This window comes from Gnatocerus cornutus, chromosome 2 (assembly GCF_029298725.1).
Source record: "Gnatocerus cornutus isolate USDA-ARS CGAHR chromosome 2, icGnaCorn1.1, whole genome shotgun sequence".
Lineage (NCBI taxonomy): Eukaryota > Metazoa > Arthropoda > Insecta > Coleoptera > Tenebrionidae > Gnatocerus > Gnatocerus cornutus.
Window position 1 is genome coordinate 18,798,873 of NC_142234.1, and position 18,099 is coordinate 18,816,971.

At 35.7% G+C, this 18,099-nt stretch overlaps 2 protein-coding genes across 3 annotated transcripts; one reads left to right on the top strand and one right to left on the bottom strand.

Moving 5' to 3' along the window:
• Positions 1-101: 101 nt before the first annotated feature.
• Snrk (SNF related kinase) lies at positions 102-13,567 on the top strand. 2 transcript variants are annotated; one of them, XM_088029491.1, is made up of 8 exons: positions 102-321; positions 6,297-6,356; positions 9,003-9,248; positions 9,295-9,694; positions 9,748-9,889; positions 9,940-10,152; positions 10,201-10,420; positions 10,467-13,567. In XM_088029491.1, the coding sequence occupies exons 3-8, from the start codon at positions 9,009-9,011 to the stop codon at positions 12,087-12,089; spliced, it is 2,838 nt and encodes a 945-aa protein (XP_087885617.1). In that variant the 5' UTR covers positions 102-321; positions 6,297-6,356; positions 9,003-9,008; the 3' UTR covers positions 12,090-13,567. The 2 variants fall into 2 exon arrangements, with proteins under 2 accessions (XP_087885617.1, XP_087885618.1); XM_088029492.1 differs by lacking the exon at positions 6,297-6,356.
• A 27-nt stretch (positions 13,568-13,594) lies between these two features.
• Positions 13,595-17,124, bottom strand: LOC148179773 (choline transporter-like protein 1). Its single transcript, XM_088029493.1, has 14 exons — positions 16,995-17,124; positions 16,823-16,945; positions 16,629-16,771; positions 16,385-16,441; positions 16,256-16,304; positions 15,257-15,320; positions 15,047-15,155; positions 14,798-14,993; positions 14,515-14,750; positions 14,236-14,468; positions 14,021-14,184; positions 13,901-13,975; positions 13,708-13,856; positions 13,595-13,653 (listed from the first exon to the last, which is right to left on the bottom strand). Exons 1-14 carry the CDS (start codon positions 17,037-17,039, stop codon positions 13,641-13,643), a joined length of 1,656 nt encoding a protein of 551 aa, XP_087885619.1. The 5' UTR covers positions 17,040-17,124; the 3' UTR covers positions 13,595-13,640.
• Positions 17,125-18,099: the final 975 nt, after the last annotated feature.

Here is an 18,099-nt window from a genome sequence, read left to right on the forward strand (position 1 = left end):
GGCAATCAGTAATACATAACTAATAAAGAATAGTTCAGAGAGGACGCTACCTCTCTGCAGTTTTCTTTTTTACCGACTCTGTTTTATCCCCTCCCATATTTATTCATTCGGTTTGTCGATGATGTCAAAATCTGTCAGTTTGTGTCTATCGAGTTGTGATAGAATTTGTAAACAATTAATCCAGAAAGTAACTCCTAAATACAAGACATTGTGAATAAAATAAAGTTCGTTCTTTTTCATAAAACCTGTGTAGAATTGTGGTTTTCACCATGCGATAGGATAATCTGAGCGTTTTTGTGAATGGAAGAAATACAGGAATAGGTGAGTCTAGCATTTCCACGATTCGAATTTAAACGTAGTAAAATGTGGCTAGTTCTAAATATCGCAAGTTTTAGAAATGACAGCAAAGTTTTCAATTGAACTTTCTGTAGTTTTCTTGTAATTTCGTACTCTAGCAAAACTAGGGCGTGTATCTTACGCTTCCTCATAGTCGATTATATTCATTTAAAGTTTTCATTCAATATCTTACAATGACCCAGTAGATAAAGAATTTATGTTTTTCTGGGCGAAATATCCACGAACGATCCAAATGCATACAATCTGCATAAAATTGAAGGAAAGGATAAATGGAATTCTTGTCAGGTCAGGTCAACTTGTGGCTAAACGGTGAATTCTTGGTTTTGTTGTTAAATGACGCAACATTGTTAAGGTATTTAAATTTATTTACTCAACCGTGGTGCTAATCCCGTGTTTCAACAACAAATTCGTCTTTCGTGGGCAGGTACCAAGGTGGATTGCCATCATGCTTTTATTTTGCAACGTCTTAATCGTATATTTTTAATATTTGCATGGCGCTATTCAAGTGGACTTCCTATTTCTTGTTCTTTGATGTTTTAATTTTCAAAGAGAAACTCGTCAGAGATAAATAACTCTTTGAAATGATTTTCACTTCCATATATCTGAAGTTTGAATCATGGAAAATCCTTAGAAAGGTAACACGTGTGAGGAAATCGTTTTGTAAACGTTTTGCATTAAATACTAACTATACTACAGTGCAATGAGGCTTTGAATTTTGAAATCAGTTGGCAGCACTGCCTGTCACCAAGTGCCTCTAATCATTTTTGAAAGTTTCCAGCGTTTTCGTGAACATAAAATTAAATTGAATTGCATACATAATTTCAAATAATTTAACCGTAAGACCGATTCGTCAATCTAAAACTTGTGCCAAAACGATGTTTGTGACGTAAACGCGGGGTAAATCCGTTCACTTTTCCATTACCTTGGTCGGTAATTTTGTTAATTAACAACCAGTTCTATACAATCAAAAACCGCTGTAATTTGATGCTATTTTAAATTTAAATGCAACTGTTATAAATCAGTGATCAAGCTCTGGTACCGCTCAAATTTCCCATTTCCAATATTCGAATCGAAGCAATACAAGCACGGCAAAATTTTCTATTCCTGAATGAAACGACTAAATTTAGAAGTTGTGCCGATAGGAATGAAGCCATATTTAGTTAATAACGATCATTAGTCCAATTAGTGACTCATAAGACGTAAAGAAAGCCGGTAACAATTAGTTCTTCAGTGGAAATTAAGTATTGTTTGAGTGAAATTAGTTCGTAATGTTTTTCAGTAATGCCAATAAAATTCAAATTACTAAAATGATTTGTTGGACTGCTCTGTTTTCATTACAACTCAAAGATAAATCAACTTGATTGTGAAAACGAAATAAAAAAACTAAAATCTTGTCCAACCTAGTCGGTAAAACCACTTCTTGGTAATTGCAAGTAGTTTTTATCATAGCTTTTCGAAACTGCTTTGTCGCCTGTAAACTGCGATTTCGAGGTTTATGTTAACATAAAAAACTCCATCAATTAAAATATCTGTGCATTTGTCGGTTATTTATAATATTACCCTTTAAGGCAAACACTGAAAGTATCGATTAAGTATAAACTTTATTACTCCCACAAAGGTTCAAGTTCATACCGAACTGTCCGTCATGCAAAATCCATGGATTTTCCTTCGATTATCTCGTTAGCAGCAAGCCAGCGTACTCGGCGTAATTAAATCAAGATTCACTTTCCTTGTAGTGGCAGATTTTATTATTATGAGTTTTAAAAAGTAGAGAAAAATTTGCGGTGCCATGTCAGTGTGTATGACAGTTCTCAGACAAGGCTACCAACCCATTTCAAATATTCATGTCCTGTATACGAAATTGTTTACTTTCTGTTTGTTTGACATTTAGTGGTTGAACCAAATCCCTGGAGAAATTTTGGGGTAGATTATAGATACGGCCACTAACCCGAAAGGTCGCTTAATTTTGTTTATCTGAGCCTTATGAGTTTAGTATTGATTTTCTTTCTTTTGTTGTTTTCTGGTATTAAATGTACCGTACAAACTGCCCATATTAATTGTAAACACGCATATATAATCATCACCATTAGCAATCTGCATAACACTGCAGGTATTGTTTTTAGTGCACGAAACGGGTGTATTGAACCCATTGCATAACTATTTACACAGTCTGAAGAATGTAACGAAACAATTAAATTCCGTGCTGTAACGTCATGATGATGAACTTTTTTTCGGGGAAAATCTTCGAGCAATTGGAAATGAAAAGGTTAACTCAAACACCTTTGTCATATTGATCGTTCCCATGTGATGTCATACACCTGTGACCTAGTGCGACTGTCGTCATTATTTCTCACGTGCAGGTGAGAATTTTCTCGATTTCGATTGTGTATGTTTGAATTTTTGTCGACATGGTCTTCATTTGGACATCTGCCATGTGGAGCGTCGGTCGCGTTTGCTCCTATTGCCAAGTTGTGCAATTGGATTTCGTTTGTTTTAATTCAGACCATCAGGAATTTTTCGATCTCAGACGTTTTAAATTTGGACTGTGGAATGTTAATGGCCGTTCTAGCTCGAGTTTGACATCGGACTTATTAATTTTGTTTGTCCTCGGAACGTGGCAAGACACTCTTGCGTCAAGTAATATCTTCTTTAATTTGAAAAATCAATAGAAGGGCGAAGACCTGGTAACAAAAGACTGGCGGCTCATTCATCAAGATCACATACAAAAGATGAGGTTTTTCTTTTCATGAATTGACGGGGAGTTGTTTTCTGATTTTTTCGAAGTCTGTTTTGATTAGTAAAAGAAGTTTTTGATTTATCGCCAGTCAAATTCAGATTTACCACTCGAAATGTTAATCGAGGAAAGGCTGTTATCTGCTTCATATTATGAAACAGCAAATGCCATTTGTCATGGAAGATAAAAATAATCAGATGGTTAAATTAAAATTGTCATAAGTTTGTACAAGCGGGTGTCACAATTTTAGCTATTTATGTAAATGTAAATATGCATCTGGATTTAAACACAACAAAATATTTACTCAACCTCAATAGGTATTGCATTTTTAGTTGGCAGGACTGTTACCCATTGACAGTCAGTGCTACCAACACATTTCAATACTTGGAGACCATTTTATTCAATCAGATTTTAATTTTACGTTTATTATTTAAATTGTTGTTAAATTTTTCCGATGTTAAAAGCATTCAAAAACTTGTCATTGTCCGGACCACATGAACACAGAATCAAGGTTATTCGAGTTGTTACTATCGTTATAATAATATGTGGTTTGCAATTTCATTAGATTTGCCGACTTAATTACATAATCGTGTGAATGTCATTACCATTATCAATACATATTTTTCCACTCCTCGATTTCAATGGAAATACTTAAATTTTGCAGATTGTCATGTTTTATTCTTAAAGCTCTGCAACGGTATAATTACCGATGAAACTGTAGTTATTAAATTTTTACGAGTTGATAATTAAATGTTACGGTTGCGGAAGAAGCGTCGATTGGCATGATATGAGAGAAATCAAAAATTCTGTGCGTGAATTATGTGGCGATAAGGTATAAGTAGATAATCGTAAAATAAATACTAATGAATTTTATGGCGCCAGAAACATTTAACGTACAAGTACAATACAGGGCCAAGCACTTTAGTAAATGGAAACTACCATTCGGAACAATTAAAGTGCACGGCCGTATCTTTTAAGGTGTTTTTGTTTGAACATGGTTATAAAAGCAGACAGCACACATGGAGATTTGGTTTTTGAACCGCGCATATGGTGTGGTTTTTATTATTGAATGACTTCTTACTGTTGGCAGTTCTGTTAAAAGCAGAGGTTTCGACGGCACAGTGGCCCTGATCGCAAATCTAGCTGGACAAAAAATATTACTCACCAAAATTTCAATTTTTGGAGATAAATTTAGAAATTTACTACATTTATAACTTTTTAAGGTGAATCTATTAATGACAGTTGCAACATTAAAAATTATAAGTACAGCTACTGAGATTTTTTAATGGGGCCATTTCCCAATATTTTGCTTCACATTGAAAATATCAATAAATATTATTAAGGAAAGATGCTTAGAATAATATTTTAGATTTTTAGACCAAATTTCAGTCCAAAATTCACATTTAGCTTTTTTTTATTTTTCATTTTTTTTTGTCAATTTTTGTTGTTGGTATATTATTATTTTTATGCGGTTCATTACCCTTCTATAACTGTATTTTCATCATTCACGTTGATTTTTATTGAAAATTTTGAAAAAAACAAAAATTGACGAAGATATGAGCTTGCATTTTATTTGCAAGCGCCTGTATGTGGTTGTATATGGTTGAGATTTTTCGAATTCGCAACCTTTCATGGTTCTTTAGCAAACCAGAACTGATTCCAGACTGATATAGTAATTTGAAACAAATTATAAAACTTACTTCAACTCTATGTTTATTTCAAACTTAGGAGAGAAATTACAGAAAGCCATATTATTATTTTCTAAAGCATATTTCGGGAAAAATGGGGTTTCGTGTTAGTATGTACTTCTCAGTTGAATAACAGTGTAACAAATTTGCAAAATTTAAAAACAGTTTAAAAAAATAGGCTTGCATGTAGAGTCCTGATAATTTGGCTGAAATAGCCAAATGCAAGGGAGTGAAATGGTTTTGCTGGCTGTAGATGCAATTTAGATAAAAACAAACCGGATATACGGACAGTAATCGACAGTTTGAAAATTTTAGAGCAGTATACATTATTCAGATATTCAAATAAAAAAAAAATGTTGTTTGATTTTTGTCCACTCCACCATTGGAAATAAAAATGATCTATTTCTACTACATTTTTAATTGTGACGTGTTCTCTTGAAAATTTCGATCAGATTAGTCACAATCACGTAGAAATTGAATTGTGTCATCTCAAGCTGATTAAACCAAAATCTGGATGTGTGGGTATTGTCACGGTGTGAACGTAGATAAGAAAGATTTCGCCAGAGTTTCGCGTCGTTGAACGATTGCCGCACAGCCCGTTCATTTTATGCGAAAAATAAATTAATAAGCCACATTAAAAGGCGTCATATTTTTACAGTGTTGACCTTTATAATGAATTAATATCTACTCTGCAGACGCTTATTTCTTCTCTTTCGTTTTACGTCTTCTGAATTCAGTTAACATCACATCACAAATTTCACTTCTTATTACTTAAGAAGTTCCCAAACAATTATGCCGATTAACGATTCTAAAAAGTTAATTATCATTTCACGTGGACAACATGCAATCAATCAAACATTTAGCCGTGACCTTTGCCCCTATTATAATTTATAGTTTCGCATCAAAAAAATGAATAAAACCCCGATTTTATTCAGTATAAGTTTAAGAGCTTGAAAATATTTGTTGAGTACGTAAATATTTACATAATTAGTAATAATAAAACCCTCTATGAAGCGGATCTTGAATATTCTAGTCCGAGTTTGATTAATTTCAGCGGGGGAGAAGGCTATTTTCGTGTCCGATTTTTTAGGTTCGGATATTCGCTCCTCTCTCAACCATTAGATCTAAAATTAGGAAACGTAGATTTCCTCCCACGTGTCATAAAAATGTCAGCTTTTCTTAATTCCAATCTTGAAGCAAACGGATATGAATGGTAATCGTTAGTACCGTGACTTTGCTGAGCTGGAAGTTGAAAATAGCGGCCTTCGCCCAATTCATTAGCCGTCGAATCTTAACCTACCTACGTCTGTCTGTCTAGCTATTTTAAATTTTAATGAAAATGTGTGCGGAGCTATGTAGTGAGTAAACTGGAAACGTTTATTTTAAGAGCTACTTACGTTTGCAATATAAATAATATTAATCCGTACTAGTGAAATTCCCGCGGATATTTTTTGCCACGGCAAATTTAAACTGCGGCCGTTGCGGTTGTCATTTACCGATAAATTTATTCATTTTAGAATCTCCAAGATGCAACCACTTCAGGCCTATGAGATAGTGAGCAAGTAATCGTCTGAACTGTAAGTTGAAATTAATCATTATAATGGAACTAAAATTAGAGGCACCCCAATCAAAGCCAAATTGGTAATGTCTTGCTCTCATTATAAATTAATTACCATTTGGTAATGTTTCATTAATGAACAACGTCTGAGGCGAAACAAGTAAGTTTTCGCCAATTAGAACCAGAACCATTTTGACTGGTATCTTGTCTAATTATACTCGGGTTTCTGAAGAAGTCATTAAATCTGGTGATAAAAACAAGTCGCCGCAAGGCTGACCATGTGTCGATAAAATAAAATATTAAAAATTTTAGAAAGCACTTTCTCAAATTAAATTCGTTCGAAATCTGTTGCGTATTAGTCCGTTTCGAACTTTTTCAAAATTAATAACTCCTCCGCGCTTGCCAATTTGCCGTTTTCAGAAGGTTTACGTCCTACCATTTCCGCAGATATATTTATAAACATTAACATATGGATGGGACATAGATCACATTCCACCACACACGAGTCTCGGGAACGTAGTGCCTATCGACGAATCGGTGAGCACTGGCGGGACAGAAATAGTAAAAGTTGCTGAATACTGCATCACACGATTTTATTATGAATGAAAAACTGACGTCATGGTGTACATCCTTTTGTGGATTCACGGGGAGGCTGCTTTATCGGACATTCAGCTTCCCGTTTCCGCACCACGAATGAAACTTGAAACAAGAACATTACTCGTGGTCTTGTCACGATAAGGCAATTCAGTGGGTTACAACGTAACTCTGCGATATCATTTGAGATTACTTTGTTAGTTCATCAGGTATTGTTATCGCATAAATTGAGATGGGCGTCATTGAAGTGGAAACAATAGAGTTAATGGGGATAACGTCATCAGCGGTCGCTAATTGAGGTTTTTCTAAAGCGCTACCAAACTTAAAACTCATCATTTTTCAGTTTTTATACATGTTAGGATGTTTAAATGATCCATTCATTTCCGAAGTGTTTGAGAATCAGTACTCAGGTCAAAATAGACATTTCAAATAACAAAAATTCCGACAGAGCTGAATTTTAGTAGAGACCTTGGGTTCAAGTGTCAAAAATCTCCATCCCATTTGTGCTAAAAAAGTTATTCAATGTCAAAGGTCAACATTTTCGGTTTTTTGGCTTTTTCTTGAAAACGGTAAGTTTTATCAAAAATATGGCAAAGATAAAAATTGGAGATCATAACATTATCTACAAAAATGGTCCTTATACTTTTTCCTAACGATCACCATTCCTAAGATATCGCCGTTCTAAAAGTCGAAGAATTTACATTCTAGCTGATTTCCATAAAAATTGCAACACTTAGATGCTGTAATCAGATTTTGATGAAATTTGCAGAAAAGCTTTATTTCAGCATAAAATTAAAATAATGAAACTTTTATTAAGATATTTCAACTGGTGTTGTTTTCCTGAGGGCTTCTTGCTTCTTAATAGAGTACTACTTTTAAGTGTGTTTTAATTGCAAAAAAAAAACAATTTCAAAAACACAAAAACAGTTTCTAGCATCAAGGGTGGCTATGAAATGTCAAAGAAATTTGCCGCTCTTTACAAATGCGGATTTCGATTTTTCAACTGACATCTGAGCAAAGTAAGTTTTGCGAAATCAACTGTTCTGTTGTGGTTTGAAACTTGGAAATCAAAAACTTGGACACAAAACTGTAACTGAAACGTCATTGTCGTAAATATAATATTATATATACTTTCTAATATTATATTAATTATAAACAATTTTCAAGATAGTTAGTTATATTCACTATGAAAACAAAGCGGCAAAATAGCGCATGACAGAAATTCCAAAGCCCCCCTTGATGCTAGAAACATTTATAAACACCTTGTATAAATTTCACCACAATCGGCTCACCCCATTCCTTTTTATAGAAATCGGTATATTTACGTGGCATTTGTGTGCATATCAAGTAGAATGTAAATCCTTCAACTTTTAGAACAGCGTTATCTTAAGAATGGTAATTCTGAAGAAAAAAAATATAAAGACCATTTTTGTAGATAATTTTATGATCTACATTTTTTGTCTGGGCTATATTTTTAATAAAACGTACCGTTTTTGAGAAACATCTAAAAAACCAAGAATGTTGACCTTTGACCTTATATAAGGAATCCATGGGGATTTTTGGCACTTTATTTCTACTGGTGTACTCAAGGTCTTTACCTAAATTCAGCGCTTTCGGAGTTTTTGTTATTTGATCACTATTTTTATGTCTATTTTGACCGGACTACAGTCTGTGCGGGTAATTGCTAATGATGAAATAATTTGCAAGCCAAATATTGACATCAGTGACAAAGGCGCTAATTTAAGTGTCCACAAGTGTACAAATTGTATTACCGAAATCCATTCGACTCTTGAAAACAATCCATTAATGTCTGATGTATTAAACACAACGCTACTTTTTATGATTACAAAAGTAAATAAATAATGTTTCAAAATAAACAAATGGGGAGTTGTTTCCATACAAACTGGTTTAAAACAAGCAGATTAATGTTTTCTCGGTACTTGAGCCTGGCAGTGTGCGACTACCGACAAAATTCACATAAATAAGTTATTAATGGCAAAAACATCCTCGTGCGTAACCTTTCACCTTTTCTAATTATTCAACATTCGTTACTAGCGGTGTTTTATTTCAGGCGAAGATGCATCGAGGTCTTCGCATTGGCAGCGGATCTTTGGACTCCAGCACATTGTCAGCTCTCCGGTCCGGTCCTTACGAGGGAAAAATCGCCGGACTCTACGATTTAGAGGAAACTCTCGGGCGGGGGCATTTTGCAGTGGTCAAGTTAGCGAGACATGTCTTCACCGGAGAAAAAGTCGCGGTCAAAGTCATCGATAAAAGCAAACTCGATGAGGTGTCCAAGGCGCATTTATTCCAAGAGGTACTAATTTGCGGGTTTTAGTGTAGTTTATAATTTTCTTATTTAGGTACGCTGCATGAAACTGGTGCAACATCCCAACGTCGTTCGTTTGTACGAAGTGATTGACACAGCCACCAAGTTATACTTAATTTTGGAACTGGGAGATGGCGGAGATCTATATGACTACATCATGAGACACGATACGGGTCTCTCAGAACAGTTGGCGAAGGAATATTTCCGGCAAATAGTCCGTGCTATTTCGTATTGTCACCAGTTGCACGTAGTCCATCGAGATCTTAAACCGGAAAATGTAGTTTTCTTCGAAAAACTCGGCGTCGTTAAATTGACCGACTTCGGATTTAGCAATAAATTTTGTCCGGGACAAAAACTAGAGACTTCTTGTGGAAGTTTAGCTTATTCCGCGCCGGAGATTTTATTAGGTGACTCGTACGATGCACCTGCTGTAGGTCAGTTTCACTTTAATGATCGTGGGCAATTTATTGTAACAGATGTGTTATAGATATTTGGTCGTTGGGTGTGATTTTATACATGCTGGTGTGTGGGCAAGCACCATTTCAAGAAGCGAATGACTCGGAGACTCTCACTATGATAATGGACTGTAAATACAGTGTTCCTCCTCATGTATCAAAAGACTGTCAAGAGTGAGTGAAATTCTAGGTCAGAAGCGATTTCTTTATCATTTTAATTCCAGTTTAATAGCTCGAATGTTAGTAAGAAATCCAGAAAAAAGAGCAACGCTTGCTGAAATCGCCAATCACAAGTGGCTGGCTGTCGGTAAACAGGAAAATCCCCCGCTTGATGCGCTTCCTTTAGTTTCCAAAGAACAACTGAGCGAGGAAGATCACAATTTAATTGTACAAAAGATCGTCAATGGAAACATCGCTACCAAAGAAGAAATCCAAGAGTACGTCTTCCCCAAAAATAATCAATTTCCTCTAAACTTATTTTACAGGAACTTGGATAAAAACGAGTATAATCATGTAACTGCAACGTATTATTTACTAGCAGAACGGAAACTGAGATCCAAACGACAGGATCAGGTGATCAAGAGCAAAAGGCCTGAACACTTGGCGGTGCCCCACAACTCGCCAGCGCCCAAACGAGACAACAACGGCACTGGACCAACTCCTTCCCTCTTGTCTGTACCAAGAACTCCGGGAGACGTCCCACAGGTACTTTTGCCCCCGTTTCAACCCCATTGTCAATTAATTTTTGCAGAGATCCCGAAAATGCAGCATCGTCCAAGAAGACGACGAGGAAGAAGACATTTCAGGTTGCTCAGCCCGAGAAGAACTCGCGCCACCACTTAACCGAAGAGGTTCCCGATCGGAAGGTCGCCTAAACCTCGCGTTACAAGAAAGATTGGCTGAGTCAGAGAGGAGGAAACCTTCCACTGACAAAATCGAGAAGTTGGATGGAACTCCAAAGTTCTCAAACTTAAAACATAAAGAAGTTAAAGTACTTGAAGAAAAGCCCCAAAATCAAAACCTCAAATGGAGTATGGGGAAGAGTTCCAGCTTGGTTGAATCACCGGTTCAAGCGAAAATTATAGAGGAAATGGTACCGAAAACGGACGGTACCACTACGACGATTATTACAGATTCGTCGACGATTTCGATTCCGATAATAACCGCGAATTCTCCGTTGTGTCAAGCGATTCCAAAGTACAAAACTATGCCGTCGCCCACGAGAACAACCAACTTGAGTGGAGGCGGCTCGCCTCTGCAGCTGAACGAGATATTCGAGGAAGGTGATGGTCAAGATACTCCTCGAGCTACGTCACGGCAGTTTGTTAGTAGGAATCAAAATAGAACGTCATACGAGCAGAGGCGGTCAAAATTTCATAAAGCTCGCACCGCGTCCTGCAGTTCCTCGGACGCTAGTGATGATGACAGTGAAAAGAGGAAGAAGAGAGCCCACAAGCTCAACAACCCTTCCGCGAAACCCTTCCAAGGGCGCAGGGACAGCCATGACGATAGCAGCGATTCGCAGGAACCAGGAACGGGGGCGGGCACCGGTGGGAATAACAATAAGATTACCAACGTAGTGGCCGCGCAAAACAGTACAAGTAACAATCAGCATTCTCACAAAAATGGAAGTACAACGAATAGCAGTGGAAGCGGTGGTAGAAAGAACACCGCGCAGACTAACATCACGTTGGGACGAAGACATAAAGCGAGCAGGCGAAGAACTGGAGAAACTAGACTCAGGGAGAGTCAGAGTTTGAACAGAATAACGGAAGTTCAAGAGGATGGAGCTCACGCTCTGGTTATTGCCACGAGCGTCGTCGGGACACAGGGTGTGGTGAATCCAAAAGCACGCGGTATTGGTGCGAGGATTCTTCAGGGTTTTAACATGACGATGAAGAAGTCGCAAGAGGACAAAGTGACGCACATATCACGCAAGGATACAGTCAAAAGCGCGGAGTTTGACGGGATAGAAGTAGACAAAGAAAAGCCTAAAGATGATGTAGAGGATTGTAATAAAATTGTTAGTGACCGATCAGGTTTAAAAAAGATGAGGTTGTTAGGGAAGTATTTCCAGGTACACAAAAAATTGTGCATACCTTTGCCGGGGATATTCACTAGAAATCGTTTGTATAAAGCTCAATCGTGCAGTTCTCTTGCCCGAGATAAAGTAAGTATAAATTCCGAAACAATGCTGCGGTGTCGGCAAAGGGCAGTGAGTGTCATTCGCAATAGTGACGGTGATATTAATCAAAATGACAAACCCCAAAGAAAATCATCGACGGTTGTACAGCTGAATAATGTGTGTAACGAACTAACAGGCATCTGTGCTGTTCATCTCGGACAAGCCTCGAAATGTTGCAGTTTCTGTTGACGGTGTAAGTAATTCCTAAACCAAAGTTAAGTCTTTAGTCGAATAAATTATAGCAATTTCTTTATTAAGCTCAAATTCTAATTGTCATTCTTAAGAGTCTAACTTGGCCAAAGTGTAGGATATTCATCATTATTTTCCTTTACAATGTTTTATTTTATCTATTTAGATGTTGTAGAAGAACCCATTTATTTGACTGGTTCTAGATGTTAATCAAAAATTATAATTAAAATCAAATAATCACAACAGGTGTTTTGTGGATTGTAACGATATTGTAGAGTTTTATTTCGCGTGAGTTTTTTTGTTTAATGTTAGTCTATACAGTCCGCTGGTCGGGTCCATCATCTAAGATTAAATACTTCAATTCTACTTAATTTTAATTTTCTAATTTAAGAATTTGCATGCACTAATTAATGAATGTTTTTAATACTCGGGTCTTCCAGACTGAACTGACGTAAGGTTTATTTACGGATAAAAGAATGAACTAAGAGGAATTTTTAGCAAAAAGGGATGCGAATACCACAGCGCATTTTTTATATTTTTTTAACTCTTGACAATCTCACCAGCAATAAATAATCGAGAGCTTTCTTTATTCTTATGTGTTGACGATTTTTTACCACTCTTACATTGTGAGAATTACTCAGTTTGTAATTGATATTAGTTTGATTTTTATTAATGCCTTTGACAGCTATTTTGTGATGGCAACAAAACTGGATAATTGTTACTCAAGGTCGTGTTGTGATTAATAGCAATAATTAATAACACTGACTCTGACACTTTTTGGGTTAAGAATTCCTCTGGAGTTTCATTGCTTTCCACTTCCCAAGCGATTTATTTGATCATATTTATATTTAATGAAATTGTTGAATGTTTTCAGGTTTTTAGATTATAAATGTATAAGACTGATTTAACGTAATATTAATGAACCAAAATTTGCATTTTGAATAATTTTATTGAATATAAATATTACGGCAAGTATTCTAATGTAAAACATGTATCGTTCTTTTGATTTAAACAGTGTAGCCTTGCAAACGCAGTTTATGTAGAATGTAGTAAATGTGCAATAGTCGCATTGTTTTCAGTGTTATAAAATATTTAACTGTGTGATTTTAGATATTTTAATTAAATACACGGATCTGATTAATCATACTTACGCATACTTTAATTTAATACCTTAAATATTTAAAAAGTACCGATTTAGCTCTGACCTGACGTACTTTGTTAAATATTCAGGTGTGAGTTAAATGATAACTTTGAAAGTATGTGCCATGCACAAGTTTCCCAGTGTAAGTAGTTCGTTACATTTCGTTCAACCAACTCTAATTTATTGTATTTAAATGTAACTCTTTTACCTAACACTTTTGTGTGCCTTTATTTTGTAGATGCTATTTATTGATGTCAAGCTGGTCTTGTCGTTAGTAATAGTTGTCTCTTTGTATGCATCAGTGTGTGCACCTAATGAATAAATATTTAACAAGCAACGCAGTTTTGATACAATACACCACAGAGGCGGTAAAAATCTCTTTATTAATTAAATTAAATACAACACTACGTTCACTTCTTCTTCCTAAAATTATTATTTAAATTATTTATATAAAGTTACAAGAACAGGGTAACTTACTTCTGTTTGGCTTTCTCCAGAGCTGCTGTAAGAGCTTGCGCCTTTTTGATTTCAGTATGCAGCTGCATACTTGCGCAGTAAGGATTTGCGCATCCGTCGTTAATACTCTGGTCCTCACAATAACACAAGAAAACTGTATCAACAGCGATCTAAAAACAATTTAGTACCGTGATTTTACCTCCAGTTTGCTTACCTCGAAAACCACAAAGAAGCAGTGAACGCACAACAATGCGACCAAGGCTCCAAATGTTACAATCACGGGAGGTAACTGCAAGAAAATTTAAACTTTTGTAGAGTTTTTTGGCAAACATACCAGCATGAGTGCTCCTACACCCACTGTTATGACAACTACCACTAATTTGGCCATGAAGAATACAAAATTTCCGATGGAATTCATTGCTATTGAGCTTAGTAAGTTTACAACGATCAAATTGACAGCGCGGAAGCTCGAACGGCAAAGAGGTGTCCCGTGGATGGCTGTAACAAATTTTTAACACTGAGTTTACAATGTAAGTTAATAAGTTGTACCTGTTTCGATGTAACCCATCGATGTCATGTATTTTACTAATTGTTCAATGGGTCTAAGACAACAATAATAAATGAGACGTCCCCATCCGTTTTGTCTGGCCATTCCTTGAAGAGTTATTTTTATTATAGTAATGACTGTAATTACGAATGATCCGAAAGCTACAGTACCCAAGTGGTACCGCACCAGATTGTAAAAACTGTTGTAAATCGGAGAGATCACAGTCAATTTGTCTCTGAAATCCAAATGATGGAACTCGGTAAAATTAGTTTGTTTTGTACCTTGCGAAGTAGTAGGTGGCTACAGCTCCAGAAATTACCATTTGTTGACACGCCAGGACGAACTGGACCATCCAGAGCATCATAATCACACTCCAAACCATCGCGAATCTGATTGCTCCATTTGGAACGTAGTCGTAACCTCCCGAGTAGTCATCTGCTTGAAGTGTGCCCGATGTGCCCATCAGTAAAAACGTGTAGACAAATATCGCCAGAACCAGGAAAGTGGACAAAAACGTCTGAAATATCGTTTTTTGGAAAGGCAATGAGGGTTTGTTGAACTTACCAAAACAGGCTCTAGTAATAGTAACGGCATGGTGAAGACAATTTTTGATGATTCTTGGAAAAAGAAGATTATAAGACTGATTCGCCCTTTTAGTACCAAAATGCACAGAGCGAACACCACTGAGACGATTGTGATGATTATAGCTGACACTAAAAGACCACTTCTGTCGTAGTCGCTGCTTTGGCCATACAAGTACCTAAAAATCCGTGACTGAAAATGACCAGAGATTAAATAGTTTATAGCTTTTACCACATGCCGCCACAAACTGCAAATAGCATTAATACGCTGAGGATTAACATTGTCCACACGAATTGTCTGGCGAAGTATCGGAAGGCCAGTAATGCTACGATGGACAGACCTAAAAAACGGAAATGTTAAATTTATAGGTATAAAAATGGTGGAGGCGCCAGGATAATTCTATTTCAATTAAATCGTAAGTTTGTTTTTCGGTGTGCTTACCTAGCCCAAGAAAGCAAAGAATGGTCAAACCGACTGATTCATCCTGCAGTTTGCGGACTGTGTACTAAAAGAAAATGTGCGGAATTAGTTTGATAACAGTGTCCAATTAAAGGTATGTTATTGAGACACTGTTCTATACAGGGTGAACTTGAATAAAGTACAAAGATTTTAATCCCAATATCAGACAACCCAGTTTGAAATAATGGCCAAATTTGGCGTTTCGAAATGTTACCGTTTTCAAGAAAAAAATTATTAAAGTTTTCTGCAGAAACCACTCTACGCCACTGAAGTGTAAGGGGTAAACTAGTTCAATGTCAATGTCAGTCCAAGCCATCGAAAATTTGGGAATAAAAACGCTAATGAACAAATGGCAAAAAATGTCTTTATCGGAGTTCCCGTCAGTTTAGTAATGATCGTGGTAGAGAAATGTTGGTTTTACAGTGCCAAATTGTTTAAAGTTGGAATATTGTGAGTTACATTTTTTATTCTTTGTCAGTGGTTTCTTCAAAAGTGTTGTGATGAACTTAAAGTTATCAAAAGTTTACGGGTGTCCAATGGAGGGAATTTGGTTATTTCTCGTAATAACTTCAGGTAACTTTATCATTATTTCATTTCTAATTAGAATTGCAGGTTTGTCTACAAAGCGAGTCGGAAAAAGTCACAATACGAACCAATCGAGATGAAGATTGGCCTTTTTGAGGGCTTCATTTATTTTAAATAAACTAATTTTTTGCAATACCCAATTTTTTAAGTGTCCTGTCTTTAAAATCAGTAATTAAGTGAAAGTTAAACAAATCCGATTAGAGCGAGCATAAACGATTTTTGGCCGAACGGTTTTTGCTGTCTTTGGGAAACAGGTTTTGCCCCAATTTTTCAAAATCATCTACTCGTCTGATATAGTGGTTAAAATCTTTGCACTTTATTCGGGTTCATCCTGTATGTATTATCCAAGATTGATATCTAGTTTTGAATGTAACTAAATTTATTATTGATATTTACCGTCAGAAATCCTTCATCAACGTCATAACACCGATTAAATTCAGGAGTACTAAAAATCAAATTTTATTTCCTCTAATATTTTATCATTTTATTACATCATAAAAATGACGGCCGATCTAAACTACTTACCCAGCGCAAGACTCTACACATATTTTTTGGCTTTCCATTCCAAAATCCTGTAGAAATCTGAAAAAAAAATACAACCAACATTTAGGTTCTAGTAGTCATCTTTCTTTTAGTCTTTATTTCATATACATGCTACTAGAATTCTATTATTATTATCTTTATTGTCTTTACCGGTAATGACAAACAGATAAGGATATCATTATAGTGTTTAAAAAAAAAATTCACACAATATGAGGAAGTTACTTACGGTTTATCAGTCATGTCTTGGCCGGAACAGCTAATTCCGTCTACCGGAGTATTCACAGAACCACAAATATTTCCACAGGAGTCGTACCCATGTATAAATCTCCGCATATCTGAATTCACCAGTGCATACACCATGAGAGCCAACTAAAAATAAGGCCATGATATTAAATTTTTTTATCAAGATTGTTCTTCTACCAGTATGACTACACTTATTCCAAATGCTATAAGAAACGCCACATCAGTGCTTTTTCTTTTCTGGCGTATCTCTGGGAAAACACAAACTTCAAGGGGTACCTGGCTCCCTCTGAAAGTAGCCACCTGTAAAACTAACATATAGTTTCAGAACGAATTTTCGTTCAATTCTAACATTTTCAACAACGATTTGTTTTGTGGGGATGTTTGTAGATGCCATTATCACGTAAAATGAGATCTAATATAAATTCGCACTTTGTCACAGAACTGAGAATAACATATTATTTTAACACAATCGACTGACATTGATTTATCTAGTCATCTTTATCAGTGTTATCTTAATATCAACTTCCAGCGAAAACAGGGCAGAACTTCAACTTTTCTGTTGAAGCTTCTGAATAAATATTGGGGAAAAGTAGATTGGTGTATCTACAGGCGAACGTGGGTTTTACATTGGCGAATTGTTTAAATTTAGATTATTTTGACTTGAAATTTGTTTATGCTTTGCAATCCAACATCCAACATTAGCCCTTTAATTTCAAACAGATTAATTAATTATTTGCAACGGCCGATTATTTAATCAGTGAAACTTAAAAAAGATGAGAGTGAGCGTAACAAACTTTTTTTGTCGGAAAGGTTTTTACAGTTTTTTCGAAACAGTTGTAATTGTTATTAATCCCAAGGAGTACGCTCCATTTATAATGTACAGTGCTAATATACTACTTCTAAATACTAAGGCTCAATTTCATAATCATTTTAATAGCCCCTTTAAAATTTAAAGTGGCTTTGCCAAAGGAACAAATTGTTGTAATAATACTTTAAAGGTCCTTTAGTTAAAACCGCCTTTAAGCGATGATTATGAAACTGGCGCTAAATGTATGAGTTTTTTATTTGATACGGTCCTGTACAACAAATAATTTTCGACCTAACGTAACTTGCATTCGCAAAACCACTTAAATAATTATCTCAATTCCTGATAATCGCTCGTGTGTTGTGTCAAAAATAACAAAGTTTTTGCCCTTTTGACTACAATAATTTAATGCGGTTTCCTTTTTATTTTTTGTAGTTGTGTTGCAACTTTCTAGATTGTGTAATTGCTACATTTTATTGACGAACGTGCAAATCCTATACCACGAATTTGATTATATCAATATTTCTGTGAAAATTAGATAATATTGTTAGATAAGACGTAAAAATATGAGAGAATTTGTTGCATCCGGTGAATATGAATAAAATTGCAAAACTGTAGAAGAATGCCTACAGAGTTATTACAAGTGTCC

Excerpts from the sequence above, each read along its gene's own strand:
- Snrk (XM_088029491.1), top strand. The coding sequence starts at position 9,009 with ATGCATCGAGGTCTTCGCATTGGCAGCGGATCTTTGGACTCCAGCACA. Across the intron at positions 9,890-9,939 it reads GTATCAAAAGACTGTCAAGA|TTTAATAGCTCGAATGTTAG; the intron begins GTGAGTGAAATT and ends TTTTAATTCCAG. Across the intron at positions 10,421-10,466 it reads CTCCGGGAGACGTCCCACAG|AGATCCCGAAAATGCAGCAT; the intron begins GTACTTTTGCCC and ends TAATTTTTGCAG.
- LOC148179773 (XM_088029493.1), bottom strand. The coding sequence starts at position 17,039 with ATGGCATCTACAAACATCCCCACAAAACAAATCGTTGTTGAAAAT. Across the intron at positions 16,305-16,384 it reads TGTGTAGAGTCTTGCGCTGG|TACTCCTGAATTTAATCGGT; the intron begins GTAAGTAGTTTA and ends TTTGATTTTTAG. Across the intron at positions 14,469-14,514 it reads GCCACCTACTACTTCGCAAG|AGACAAATTGACTGTGATCT; the intron begins GTACAAAACAAA and ends TTTGGATTTCAG.